We start from the raw sequence: 14,502 nt of genomic DNA, 5'->3' as shown, positions 1-14,502 counted from the left end.
GCAAGTTTTCCCATTTTTCCAGATATCAACCCATGTACCAAAATCAACAATTTTAACATAATATGGTCTCATATTCGAACCCCAAACCCACTTATTCCACATTTCTCAAAAACCCCTTTTTTCATTTTATATCCCAACCTTAGGTTTGTCCATAATACTCCCAAGACCACCATTGTTACACAATATACAAATAACTAAGTTAAAAACCATAACAAAGTATAGAAAATCCATACATCAAAGAGAGAAGACGAGCCAAGCAAGAGTGAAACTCCAAGAGCACTGAAACCCACTGCTCTTCGGATTAAAATGAAGATCTTGAAGCATTTTACCTTTTTCTCAAAGGCACTAGAGTGAAGAGATCAACAGATCTAGATGAAATAGAAGAGAGAATGTGAGTTTTAAAGAGAGAAACTCAAGATTTAGGTTTTTGAAAAGTTTTAGAGAGAGAGAGAAATGAAAAAGTGAACAAAAATGTCATCTTCACGGATTGTTATACATGCAGTCTGCTCAAGTGTGGAAAGTGATGCTCGAGCGTCAGACACAATTCAATTTTACATATCAATGTTCCATCATCATTTTCTTTTGTAGACACAAAATTTTTAGTTTTGCATAAAACAATAATTTAGTTTTTTTGATTTTTTCAAAAAAAAAAATATCTCACTCTGTTTGGCTTCAGTTTTTAGAATTCGCTTTTCAAAAAATTTTACTTTTTTTTGTTTTTCGTATTTTTTTGTTTTCACTGGATTTTTTTTAATATTTTAAGTATTTTTTTTAATTTTTCGACATACCTAACATAAATACACGTAAAAAGTATAATATTTGTAAAAAAAATCTTTAAAAAATTCACTAAATACCAAAAATGCAAAAAAAAAAATGAAAATTCAGTACATTTTTTGTATTTTTGTGAATTTATTAAAATTTTAAAATATTTTTTCACAAATATTATACTATTTAGATATATCTAAGTAAGGTGCATCTAAAAAAGTAAAAAAATTGATTAAAATTTTAAAAATATTTACTAAAAACAAAAAAACACGAAAAAAAAACTTTATTTCCAAAAAATTGAATTAAAAAAACTGAAACCAAACACACTGATTAGTTTTTTTTTTTTTTTTTTTTTTTAGATTTTTTCAGTTTGAAAGTTGATATTTTAAAATTTTGAAAATCAAAATAAATGTCAAATCATTATGTTCATAATCATAAATGATGACCAATCACTATTTTCAAAAAAATCTTAATTAAGACTTAATGAAATAGAAAAAGATTGAGGCCTCGAATGTGGCTCGAAATGGCTTTTTTTTTTTTTTTTTTTTTCTTTAAAACTGCGTTGGTTTGATAGTTTTTATTTTGTTTTATTTCTATTTGTTGGGTTGTATTTTTTTTTTCCTTTTCCTTTAAAACTGTGTTGGTTTGATTGTTTTTATTATTATTATTTTTATTTATTTGTTAGGTTGTGTTGGTTTGGTTGCTTTTATTTATTCATTTATATGTTGGGCAGTTGTAAATTTATTTATTTATTTATTTTTAGGATGGTTATGTGCAGGGGTGGATTTAGAGTTTAGGATTTAAGGTTTAGGTTTTTATTTTTTCCGAGTCTTTCTGATTTGAAATAAAAATATAATAAAGACTCGTACAAAACTATATAGAATTAAAAAAATTTAGCCAGCAGTCTAACTGATCGTCAATTTTATCACTCAATCAGTTTAACCCAATTGTTTTTTATTTTTTTGGGCTATGTTGGTTTAAATTTTTTTTTTTTATGAGAATTTAGGTTTTAGGATACACATAAAAGCCATTTCCAAAAAAAAAAACGAAACAAAACAAAACAAATTTTCGAGGCAAATTCGAGCCTCTCGTTCGAGGCCTTTAGCACGGTTGGTTTTCAATTGATAGCAGAATCACCACTGGTATTGAAACCCAATCCAATACCTCGAACGAGAGTATTTTGCAACATTCAACAATGGGGTGTTAAAAGTCACATGATTTACTTTGCGAGGATAATGGCCTATTTTGGGAAGTGAGTTAAAAGTCACTTCTTAACTTTTAACCCACTTTTCTCTCTCATAAAAAAGTTAAAAAAAAAATGAAAAAAATAACTTTTAACCATCTTCCCAAAACACCCCAATGTTGAATGTTGCAAAATACGCAAGCCATTTTTAACATTAATTAATCAATAATATTATAAATTTACCTTTATCAATTTCGAATTTATTTTTAAAAAAATTTAATGGCTCAGATTCATTTCATATGTAGACTTTATAATTCGTGAATGAATAATGTTATTTGTACTAGTTAATATACTAACAAATATACTAACCGATGATGTGGCATAAATTTAGATATTTTGGATATTTATGATTTGTATAATAGGTGAGGTCAGTAATAATGACATAACATTAGTTGGTATGTTTATATTAATTGGTGCATGTAGTACTACCGTTCATCAATTCAATTTTTAATATCAAAATACATTCAGAGTAAATTCGAAATTTGTAAAGATGAATTTCTTACATGACCCCGCTACGTAGCTCGAATCCGTGGCTCGAATCTGTGGCTCGACACCAAAATGACGTCGTTTTGGTGTCTTCGTTTTTTTTTTTTTTTTTCTTTCTTTTTTCTGTGTTTTTGTTGCAGAAGGAAGACGAAGAAGAAGGGTGGAGAAGAAGAGAAGGAGAAGAGAATGGAGGAGGAGGAGGAGGAAGGAGGAGGACTGGAGGGGGCATATTTACAGGGGGAGGAGGAGGAGGAGGCGGAGGCGGGGCCGGAGGCGACGGCGATGGTGCTGTGACGATCACTGGTGCTGCGACGATTGCTGGTGCTGCGACGACCGGCGGTGGCGAGGCGACGGCGGTGGTGATCTCCTCTCCTCCTCTCTCTTTCTCCCTCTCTCCTCCTCTTTCTCTTCTCCTCTCTTCTCTCCTCTCTTCTCTCCCTCTCCCTCTTCCCTCTTCCTCTTTTCTCCTTTCTCTCTGTCTCTATCTTCGAATTCGAGCAATTTTTCGAGCCACAGATTCGAGCTACCAATCTTTTTCCTTTTCTTAATTAATTTTAAGAGGGAAGTGAAACCCAATCCAATACCAGCGGTGATTCTGCTATCAATTGAAAACCTATGCTTCCATTGACTTAGGCTTAAAGTAAAGAACACTACTTTATTGGTCCAATAATTCACTGAATATACATTAAACATGGTACTAATCAAAATATTTATTAATAACTAAATGGGCTAATGACCCATTGTGTTTTCATTGGGGGCGAATCGTCTCTCCAATCTATTCACCAATTGGATCATGTTATTTGAGATTGTGAAGTCTATAACAAGTTTTATTTTAAAAATATAGTTTTGTCTATTTTTATAAATTTTGATGTATAAATCGGTCATAAAAAAATTAAATCGATCTAATAATTGTAGTGTAATATTTCATTGCTTTATTATATACTTAAAACTATATATGTCATCTATTTTTAAAAAAATAAATAAATATGATTTAATTACAGATAAAATTTTTGAATTAGACTGAAGTCTTCTCCTTCATTAATATGAAAAAAAAATGCTAAAATAGGAAGAGGTATTTTTATACATTTCTAAATATGTTAGATGATATTTAATTCATTGAAATGAGAATGAAATGGGATGATGCTATCTAATAGGAATAGATATTTTTACACATTTCTAAATATGTTAGATGGTATTTAATTCATTGAAATGAGATTGGAATGATGTAGAATGAACGAACCATGCTATGTTCACTACAAGAAAAAGCACAAATGGCGACTAAAATTCAGAATTTCGTCGCTGAAAGTTGACCAAATGGCGACTAAACTGGATGTAGTCGCCAAAAATGAAGCCTTTTGCCGACTAAAATGAATTAGTCGCCGAATACCAGGGTTTTAGCGACTAAATTGTTTGTTGGTCGCCGAATGTAGCAGTTTTACTGACTAAAGGTTGTTTGGTAGCCAAAAGCGACGGTTTTTGGCGGCTAAAATAATTTAGTAGCCAAAAGTGATGGTTTTGGCGACTAAAAACCATTTTAGTCGCCGATTATAGGTCTTTTGCCGACTAAAAAAAGATTAGTCGCTGAAAATGAAGGTTTTGGCTACAAAAAAAAAATTAGTAGCTAAAAATAGTGAATTGGCAACTAAATTTCAATTTAGTAGCCAAAACGGGACGTTTTTGGCGACTAAAAACAGATTTAGCTGCCAAAAGTGCAATTTTTAATTTAAACATATTTTTTTAGCGACAACAAATTAATTAGTAGCCCAAAAATCATAGAATTGGCGACTAAATAATTGATTTAGTTGCCAAAAGTGGCCTACATTTTTTTTTAATAAATAATTTATTTTTTACATAAATTATATTCAATAAAAATAATTATATTTACATATATGGTTTTGTATGAATACCGGTCAAAATAGTATATAAATAATATATATTGCATATATAATCATGTGATGTTCAAGTGGCATTGTGGAGGGAGTATGTTGGTAAAGGTGTTGGCAGTTGGAATGGTTCACGGTTCGAATCTCAGAAAAACCGAAGAATTTGTTTTTTTTTTTTTTTTATGGAAGAACCTTTGGCGACAAAATAGTTTAGTCGGCGATTCATGGACTATTGGCGACTAAAAATTAGTCGCTAAATGTGTGCTTTTAAAAAGTGTAATGCACCAATGGCGACTAAACAGTTGGTCGCTAAAGAGCTCTTTTTTGCCGACTAAAAAAAGTTTAGTTGCCGATACCTCTCGCGACCACGTATGTGCGACAAAAGGGGCGACTAAAAAAATTAGTCGCTGAAAGTAAAAACTCGACTTTCGGCAACTAAAAGCGGACTTTTGGCGACTAAAAATTTAGCCGCCAAAAATGATTTTTCTTGTAGTGGTTATATATTTTCAATCAATTTTACACATTTAAATTTTTCTTCTTTTCTGTTTATTGAGATTAATGACTACCACTTGGATTGTCATTATAGTTTTCCTAAATTAAAATGCCAATTATTTAACAGTTACCAAGTGAGATTCCCTTGCTGATATGATAATAAATTAGATTAAAGCCAACATTTTATTCACAATATTGATGCCTCCCAGTTGCCTGCCCTGCTTCTCCTTCTCTTTTAGTTTCATTTCTTTAAATATTTTTTTCCAAAAAATAAAATGATAATAATAATCCATATTATCATTATTTTCAAATAGAAAATGTTAATGACCATTCAATGGCATTCATTATTAGTTTTGCTTTATGTGTAAAAAAAACAAAAGTATATAAAAAAACTACAATTAAATTTTAATAATTTTGATATTATGTTTTACCTCAACAACAATTCGATAAAATTATTTTTAGCATGATTCTTTTTTAAGTAGGGTTAATTAAACTAAGGGGCCATTTGGGAACATCATAAAAAGTCAAAAGTTAGTTTTTAATCCATTTTGGATCACACAATCTCTCACATAAAAAAGCTAAAAAAGGTAAAAAAAAGCCAAAAAATAAACTTTGTAACATCTTCTCAAAACACCCCTAAGACAATCTCACTTTATCTTCATGAATTGAAATATTTTAACATTTTCAATTATAAAAATGTATCACTTTTATTTTTTATACATAACTTTCGAAACGGATGTATTTGTACAATTTTTTAATTGGAAAAATCAATATATTTAGATTCATAGATGAAAATAAGAAAGTAATATTTATTAATAATTAATAATTAAAGAGACCTTAGCGAATTAACCATTTTAAATATATTCCACCCATAGGCCACCTGAAAAGCTGTACTATGAAGCAAGGGTGGCCCATGAAGTTCCAATAATTCTCCAGTTATGATCTTGTTACTTTGATTGTGGTAATTCTTCCTCGGAAGATTGTGTTGGCTGGCTATAAAAAAGGGGAGAGTAAAATATAAATGAAACAAGGTTGTTATGTATCACAAAATAAATTTCATAATTTATTTTAAGTAAGAAGGGAAACCTTTCCACCCTAATTGCCTCATTCACCCAGTTTAGGATTTTGTTAGTACGAATAATTTGAAAATCATTAAAAAAAAAAAAAAAGTGGCAGTGAGACCACCTAATCATAAACTATTAAGCAATGAACCATATGCTAACAAAATCCCACACTTCCTATCCAATTATTACTAATATTAGTAACCACTATCTCAACAATGCCATTCATGCCCTCTTTTTTCAGTCCAGCAGAAATTGATCACACCAGTAGCTCAAAACAACCAAATCAGCGAAACGACTAGCAATTATCAAAAACGATTAACCATTGGGAGTTTTCTGAATTAGCTAACCTTCCGATGCAAGAACATTCTTCAAGACAATCATCTCCCCATCAATCAAGCAAGATCAACTAATTCTCCTAACCCTCACTATGAATCTTTAACATCTTCAAAAAAAGAATTCGGTATCTCCTGAGGAGAGGACAATGTTGAGATGCATTTGAACTGTTCCAAGAAAGTCATTAAATTTCAATCAGATAGTCATTTTTAAAGATGACCATTCACTACAATGCCGATAACAAGTTCAAAAACATGTATATACCTCATGCTGCTTGTATTTGTTTCTTGATGCAACCAAAGGGCCTCTCCTTTTACTTAATTGCAAATCATGTATGATAGGAACACATTCCTTTAGGTCAGCGGGTTTGTAGCTAGAGAAATCTTGCAGGGCCGAACTCTGTAAAAGGACATAAGATTAATTTACAACTTGCTAATCAAGAGCTTAATCATGAGCCTGAGACTTGAAGTATTCAAAAGTAGGCTCTTACCCAAGGATGTAACTTTGGTTGGATTGTAAACCGTGAAAGAAATACTACAGATGCAGCCACCAAAGCAAGCAAGAGTATCACACAGTCATTCTCCAACAAGCTTAACTCTGCTAGGTAATAACCCAAGAACTCCAACTTCAAATTGGGAATCTGCATAAGAACAAGAACATTAGTAAGTACCCAACAAGTCAATAACAAAAATCAGCAAGCAAAATAGGCAACACGTGCACACACACACACAATAGAGAGAGTTGAGCTTACTTGGTAATCTTTTTGAGTAACAGCAATGAATTTTCTGCACAAAACAAAACCAAAAAAAAAAAAAAAAAAAAATCAACAATCAAGAAGGCAACATTTATTAGGCAATTGAATCACAAGATCGCCGATGAAAAGAAAGATTGTATGTTGACAATGCAATAATACCCTAAAAATGTCATAATTGTGGGACCGCCCACTTCAAACTTGAGATGTTTGAGTATGTCAGCCTCCATTTTTACCACCTCTTTCTTTGTGTATGCGTTGTCGGTTACGTAACAAAATTCATCCACAGGTGGATGATTGATCTTCTCATACTTTCTGCTCATCAAGATTGAACATGGAAATTTAAGTACCAATCATCCAAATTGATTATCTTTACAAAAACATCAAGCAGTTTAAGAGGTCAGAGAGCTTACAATGCGATGAGCATTGAAGAAACACCGAGCAACTGGAGTTTCTTCCTGTTGAGATCATTCATTGACAAAAATCTATCAATGTAAGAGATAGATAGATGCAGAGTATCAGAGTGAAGCTTGTATTCCTCCGCAACCTTCACCAACCAATCCACCAAAATTGCCCTCATGTTAGGGCTCACATCCTTCTTTGCCATCTCAACGTAATCTGGCAATGGTCTCCTCTTCACCTCCTCCTAAATAAGCAATCAAAACCCTTTAATTTATACATGAAATGAGTTGTCAAAACCCATAATTAAATGAGCAATCAAATTTAACATATCGTTGGCATTGACACTACTAAACCAAATCAAAACGCACCCATTTATTATTTAATAATTCTTATATAACTCATGGCAATAAATTTAATTTTAGTATTTAAGATTATAAATTTTAAGGTTTGTAACGTGTGTTTTTATTTCCATGAATAGTGTGTGATTTAATTGGATGAATTAAATTTTGAATTAAATTTATTTTTTGGAGTTATAAAATTTGTGTAACTTGCCTATATTTATTTACATGGTTATTGTGAATTAAAATCTTATATAATTTATGGCAATTAATTTTTAATTTAATAGTTATAATTGTAAGTTTTGTAATTTATTTAGGAGTTATAAGGCTTTATAACTTGTATAGTATCTTAATTCGTTATTTATGATTTGCTAGAAGGTTAAATAATAGTTATGGCAATTAAATTAATTTTTAATTTAATAGTTATAATTGTAAGTTTTGTAATTTATTTAGGAGTTATAAGGCTTTATAACTTGTATAGTATCTTAATTCATTATTTATGATTTGCTAGAAGGTTAAATAATATTTGATTGTATGTACAATTTTTTTAGATTAGTTGCGTTGTATTATGTCGTCGTTTGCTATTACTTTGTAGGCATACCTAAGCGTGAGAAGGAATTTTATGGACTACTTATAATCCTCAATTGGATTGGTTTATTTTTCCTTTATATTTGAAGAATTTTTCTTGAGATTTATTTGGTTTGTTTACCAAGTTTGTAAAAGCAAGTTTTATTTGCTCATATTGTTATCAATTGTTTTACATTGCTTGTAAAAGTTTTGGACCTTGGTTTGTTTTAACCTAGTTCATCCCTTGGAAATTTAATTTTAAAAATTGTTTCTCACGGACTATGAGTCAACATGCTCTTGAAAGTTTTGTCAAAAGGTTAACTGGGTTTTAAGTGGGACCGTTGTGACCCCTCCAGTCTTCCTGGGAACATTCTTGACCATGTTCGATTCTAGGTTTAGTGGTGAGACTAATTTTGAATTAACTTTTCAATTATGGGATTTTCTAGTGTTAAGTTTAATTTCTAAAAAAACACAGAACGTGATATTCTGGTGTAATTTTTCGAAATGGCAACTGTCACTGATGCTGCTGCTACTGCTACTGCTAACGTTGGTGGGGATTTGAACCGTGGGGGCAACTGGTTGCCAATCCCTATTGCTGTGACCTCTGTGGTCAACCTTGGTGTTACTCCTGCTGTTCCGGGAGGACCGCTCAGTCATCATGAGCGCCCAGAGAAATTTGCTGGGGTGAACTTCAAGAGATGGTAGCAAAAGATGTTGTTCTACTTGACCACGTTAAACCTTGCAAAGGTTTTAAGCGAGGATCCTCCAGCTGTGGCAGAGAATGAGCCAAACAGGCAGAAAGTCATGGCGCTTGACACATGGAAGCAGACAGACTATCTCTGCCAGAACTATGTGTTCAACAGCTTGGCAGACTCATTATACAGTGTGTTTTGTGCCAAGGGCTCAGCAAAGGAGTTATGGGAATCTCTAGACAAGAAATACAGGACTGAGGACGCCGGGGCAAAGAAATTTGTAGTTTGCCGGTTCTTGGACTTTAAGATGATCGATTCAAAACCTGTGATAAGCCAAGTCCAGGAGTTCCAAGTGATCTTGCATGAAATTCATGCTGAGGGGATGCCTTTGAATGAGTCATTCCAAGTTGCTGTGATCATTGAGAAACTTCCCAATGGTTAGAAGGACTTCAAAAACTACTTGAAGCACAAGCGCAAGGAAATGTCAGTTGAAGAGCTGGTTGTTCGACTCCGAATTGAGGAGGATAATAGAAAGAAATGAGGGAGTACCTCCTTAGTGAAGGCCAATGTCATTGAGCATGGAAAATCTTCTGGGGTGAGGAATAAGCCTCATGTGAATAAAGGCTCAAAGTTGGGGCCAAAGGGTGGTGTCGCAAAGAAGCCGCCATACAAGCCACAAGAACCAGGTTATCGGTTCTTAGGGCAGTGCTATAACTGTGGTAGCAAGGGGCATCGGGCTAGTGACTGCCGCAAGTAGAAGAAGCCATACAGGACCAAACCTCGTGCTCATATAGCAGATATACAAAAGCACTCCCATGAGGAGGATTATATGCACTTGTCTATAGCGATCCCGGGTTTACCCTTGTTATACAGTGATCCGGACATGTGTCCGTGGATGATAGTAGTTGATTATTACCTGGTGTACATCCTTTCTTACTTTGTATTTGAGTTATGGGATGTGTTGGGCAGGTTTGGTACAGGTTGGCTGAGTTTAGAAACCAAAACTAGTTGCCCAGATTTTGACCTGTCCGCTCAAGCGGGGGTTTTGGCGCTCAAGCGGGAATTGCACCCATCCAGTATTCCCTGTGCAGTGTTGGACGCTCGAGCGGGGTTGTGTGAGTGCCGCTCGAGCGGGGAGTTGGAAGCTCGAGCGGAGACCTGGTTCTGTAAAAGTTCTGGGAGTGTGCATCCGCCGCTCGAGCGGGATGGTTGACGCTCGAGCGGGAGTCTGTGAGTGACGCTCGAGCGGGGTGTTTGAGGCTCTAGCGGGGCGACTGGGTTTAAGTTCCGTGTTTTGACTTTTCAAATCACTCTTTCACTTTCTCTTCTCTCTCCTACTTTTCCAAAAACACCATTGTTGAGCCTCTCACTCTAGAACTCTACCTTCTCTCTAGGTTTTGATCTAGTAGGAGTGATTTGCTCATATTTGGCCTTTACAAAAAAGTTGTTGATCGTCGAGGGCTACATTTTAATCAGAAAATTTCGGGATTTGGAGCACGTTGGGTTTTGTCATCTTCTCTCTTGGGGCTTCGGATTTGAAGTAGGGATATCCTACTCCTCTCTATGGATTTTGTCTTTAAATTTTAGTATTTTGAGATGTTAGGGTTGGTTTGGTAATTTTGTGAAAGTTTGGGGCTTTTGTGTTATTTTACAAAAGTTGGGGTTTTATTTATAATAAACCTAGATGCATGTTTGGCATAGAGAAATGGAATAAATGTTGAATCATTGATGAAAATGGGACCTAAGGGTTGAAATGGTAATTATGGAAAATGACCTAATTACACTATTTGATTAATTGGGATAATTAATGGTGAGAAATGAGGAAATGAGATGGAATTGTTGAGATTGGGAATGCATGGGGTTAAAGGGTGTAGTTGAATTATTTATCACTCACCGAAATGAAATGTTGATTGAATATCCATTGTGCATTTATTTTCTGTTTAGAAATAACTGCTTTGGGCTATCGGTGGAGGATAGTTGTTATTGTTGTAGACAATGCATGATGATTAGGCAAATGAAAACTAATCAATGGAATGTGTCATGGAATTTGACGGTTGATAGAATACATTAACTGTATGTATTGAGTGATTGTATATAGAACCAATGTGTTTGTATACGTTATGTGTAGAGGAGGAGATGGGGGATGTACTCCGCGGTTTAGGGGAAGATGGGGGATGTACCTCTAAACCGGATAGTATTGGGAGAAGATAGAGGATGAACTCCGTAGATACAGCTCATATGCTTGTCTAGAGAAGTGAAGATAGAGCTCATATGCTTATCTTTGTGAAGTGTAGATACAGCTTATATGCTTATCTGTGAATGTGGGATATAGTTGTTATACATATCTGTCGAGATTGTGGATATAGCTTATATGCTTATCTGTGAATGAGGGATATAGTTTTTATACATTTCTGTTGAGATGATGATAGAGCTAATATGCTTATCTGTTGAAAAAGGGAAAATGAAAAGTAACTTGGACTCATAAGTCGTATGGCATAAAATGTGATTTATGTGGATGTATCTGTGTTGGCCATCTATCAATTGCTAATCTTTTAGTCATTGTTCATGGTTGGTTTAGTGTGTTTCTACTGGGCTGTGGCTCACCCTATATGGGAATATCATTTTCAGGTACAGGTAGCATGCCACCTCCAAGGTCATAGCTTGGGAGGCTAGAAGCGGGCAGATTTTTGTTATTTAAGTTCCTCTTGACGTATTACATGTAAATTCAAGCCAAGGGCTTAATGTGTAAACGAGTTAGTATTCTTTTGTTGTAACCAAGTGTTAACTTGGAAAGCTGTAAGCCTTTAGGGCATTTGCTTTTGTCGTTAACATGTAATACTTTTTGTAATGAAACTCTGATAAATGAAAAAATGTGGAACTTTTACATATCAATGCATGTCTTTATTGATGGGTTTAATGTTGTTATTCTGAGGGCGTTACATGTCTGTCGTTGTCTCTGAGGTAAATCTGGTGGGTTCAAACTCAAGAGAATGGTGGATTGATACTGGGGCTACACGCCACATCTGCTCCGAAAAGAAGCTGTTTACAACTTTCGAGCCGGTTACAAACGGTGAAAAGTTGTTTATGGGAAACTCTGCTACCTCGATTGTTGAGGGGAAAGGAAAGGTGGTCCTGAAGTTGACGTCAGGAAAGGAGCTGACCTTGAACGAAGTCCTGTATGTTCCGGACATTCGTAAGAATCTTGTCTCAGGGTCTCTTCTCAGCAAACATGGTTTTCGCATTGTTTTTGAGTTCGACAAGGTCGTTTTGACCAAGATCGGAGTATATGTGGGTAAGGGTTATATGTTGGGGGGTATGTTTAAACTCAATGTAATAACTGTTATCCCAAAGATGAATAAAGATGCATGTTCTTCTGCTTACATGCTTGAGTTTTCCAATTTGTGGCATGGTAGACTAGGACATGTGAACTTTGAATCTTTACGTAGATTAATCAAATTAGATCACATACCATCTTTTAAGATTAATCCAAAACACAAGTGTGAGACTTGTGTTGAAGCGAAGTTGACAAGATCTTCATTTCATTCTATTAAAAGAAGTTCAGAGCCATTGGACTTAGTGCATAGTGATGTGTGTGACTTAAAGTTTATACAATCACGTGGTGGCAATAAATACTTCATCACTTTTGTTGATGATTGCATTAAGTATTGTTATGTCTATTTGCTCAAAAGCAAAAATGAGGCAATTGGCGAGTTTATTCTTTATAAGAATGAAGTTGAGAATCAAGTAGGCTGCAAGATTAAGGCTTTAAGAAGTGATCGTGGTGGTGAGTATGAATCACCATTTATTGAGATTTGTGCTCAATCCGGGATTATCCACCAAACCACGGCGCCTTATTCTCCTCAGTCAAATGGGGTTGCCGAGCGGAAGAATAGGACGTTAAAGGAGATGACAAATGCAATGTTAATCAGTTCTGGATTGCCACAGAACATGTGGGGGGAAGCAATTCTCTCCGCGAATTATATTTTGAATAAAGTACCCCAAAAGAAGGTGGACAAAACCCCGTATGAGTTATGAAAAGGTGTTAAGCCTTCTTATAAATTCTTACGAATGTGGGGGTGTCTTGTAAAAGTGGCGGTGCCTACACCCAAGCGGGTTCGGATAGGACTGAAATCAGTGGATTGTATATTCATTGGATATGCACATAATAGCGGTGCATATTGATTTCTGGTGTTTAAATCTGCTATTCCAGATACACACAAGAATACTATCATGGAATCAAGAAATGCATCTTTCTTTGAAAATGTATTTTCGTGTCGTCTCCAAAAAGGGATTCAGAGTTCCATGAAAGAGGTTGAAGGTGACAATGATCACATAGCTAATCAAACAAATGATCACTTGCTTGATCAAGCTGAAGATGTAGATGAGCTAAGAAGGAGTAAGAGGGCTAGGACTGCAAAGTCCTTTGGTCCGGATTTTTTTACTTATATGTTAGAGGGAGAACCTCGAACTTTCCATGAAGCTGTGACTTCACCTGAAAGTCTTTTGTGGAAAGAAGCCATTAAGAGTGAGATTGACTCCATCTTGAAGAATCATACTTGGGAGTTGGTTGATCTACCCCCAGGCAGTAAGGCCTTGGGGAGTAAGTGGATCTTTAAAAGAAAAATGAAAGCTGATGGGTCAATTGATAAGTATAAAGCTAGACTCGTTATCAAAGGATACAGTCAGAGAGAAGACCTGGATTACTTTGATACGTATTCACTAGTGACAAAGATTACATCCATTCGCATGGTGATTGCGATAGCAGCGCTACGTGGTCTGGAGATACATCAGATGAATGTAAAGACAGCTTTCTTAAATGGAGATTTGAATGAAGAAATCTACATGGAGCAACCCGAGGGATTTTCAACTCCAGGACAAGGTAAGAAAGTGTGTAAGCTTGTCAAATCATTGTATGGTTTGAAGCAAGCTCCTAAGCAATGGCATGATAAGTTTGATGACACTATGTTGTCAAATGGATTTAGAATCAATGAGTGTGACAAATGCGTATATGTTAAAGACACTGATAGGGGTTATGTCATTTTGTGTCTATACGTTGATGACTTACTCATTGTTAGTAGTAATGATGAGATGATTAAAACTACCAAGAGATTGTTAAACTCTAAGTTTGACATGAAAGATATGGGCCTTGCCGTTGTTATTCTAGGTATTAAGATTACCAGAACATCTAGTAGAATTGTACTTTCTCAGTCTCACTGTGTTGAGAAGATACTTGAGGAATTTAGTAAATCAGATACAAGTGTGTCTAGGACACCAGTAGACGTCAGTCTGCATTTGACCAAGAATAATGATGAGAGTGTCTCTCAGTTAGAATATTCTAGGGTCATTGGCAGTTTGATGTATCTGATGAGCTGTACACGACCGGATATAGCCTACTCTGTTAGCAGGCTTAGTAGATACACGAGTAATCCGAATGCTACTCATTGGAGGGGCATTATGCAGGTGTTAGGTTATCTACGCTACACCCG

The 14,502-nt window shown here is 34.9% G+C and overlaps 1 protein-coding gene across 1 annotated transcript; it reads right to left on the bottom strand.

Moving 5' to 3' along the window:
- Nucleotides 1-5,700: 5,700 nt before the first annotated feature.
- LOC114279832 (putative cyclin-A3-1) lies at nucleotides 5,701-7,651 on the bottom strand. The gene is made up of 6 exons (XM_082900520.1): nucleotides 7,431-7,651; nucleotides 7,132-7,332; nucleotides 7,018-7,051; nucleotides 6,757-6,906; nucleotides 6,531-6,665; nucleotides 5,701-6,433 (listed from the first exon to the last, which is right to left on the bottom strand). The coding sequence occupies exons 1-6, from the start codon at nucleotides 7,622-7,624 to the stop codon at nucleotides 6,359-6,361; spliced, it is 789 nt and encodes a 262-aa protein (XP_082756646.1). The 5' UTR covers nucleotides 7,625-7,651; the 3' UTR covers nucleotides 5,701-6,358.
- Nucleotides 7,652-14,502: the final 6,851 nt, after the last annotated feature.

Source organism: Camellia sinensis, chromosome 13 (assembly GCF_055761805.1).
Source record: "Camellia sinensis isolate YWXY chromosome 13, ASM5576180v1, whole genome shotgun sequence".
Lineage (NCBI taxonomy): Eukaryota > Viridiplantae > Streptophyta > Magnoliopsida > Ericales > Theaceae > Camellia > Camellia sinensis.
This window is presented reverse-complemented; position numbering and strand designations above follow the sequence as displayed.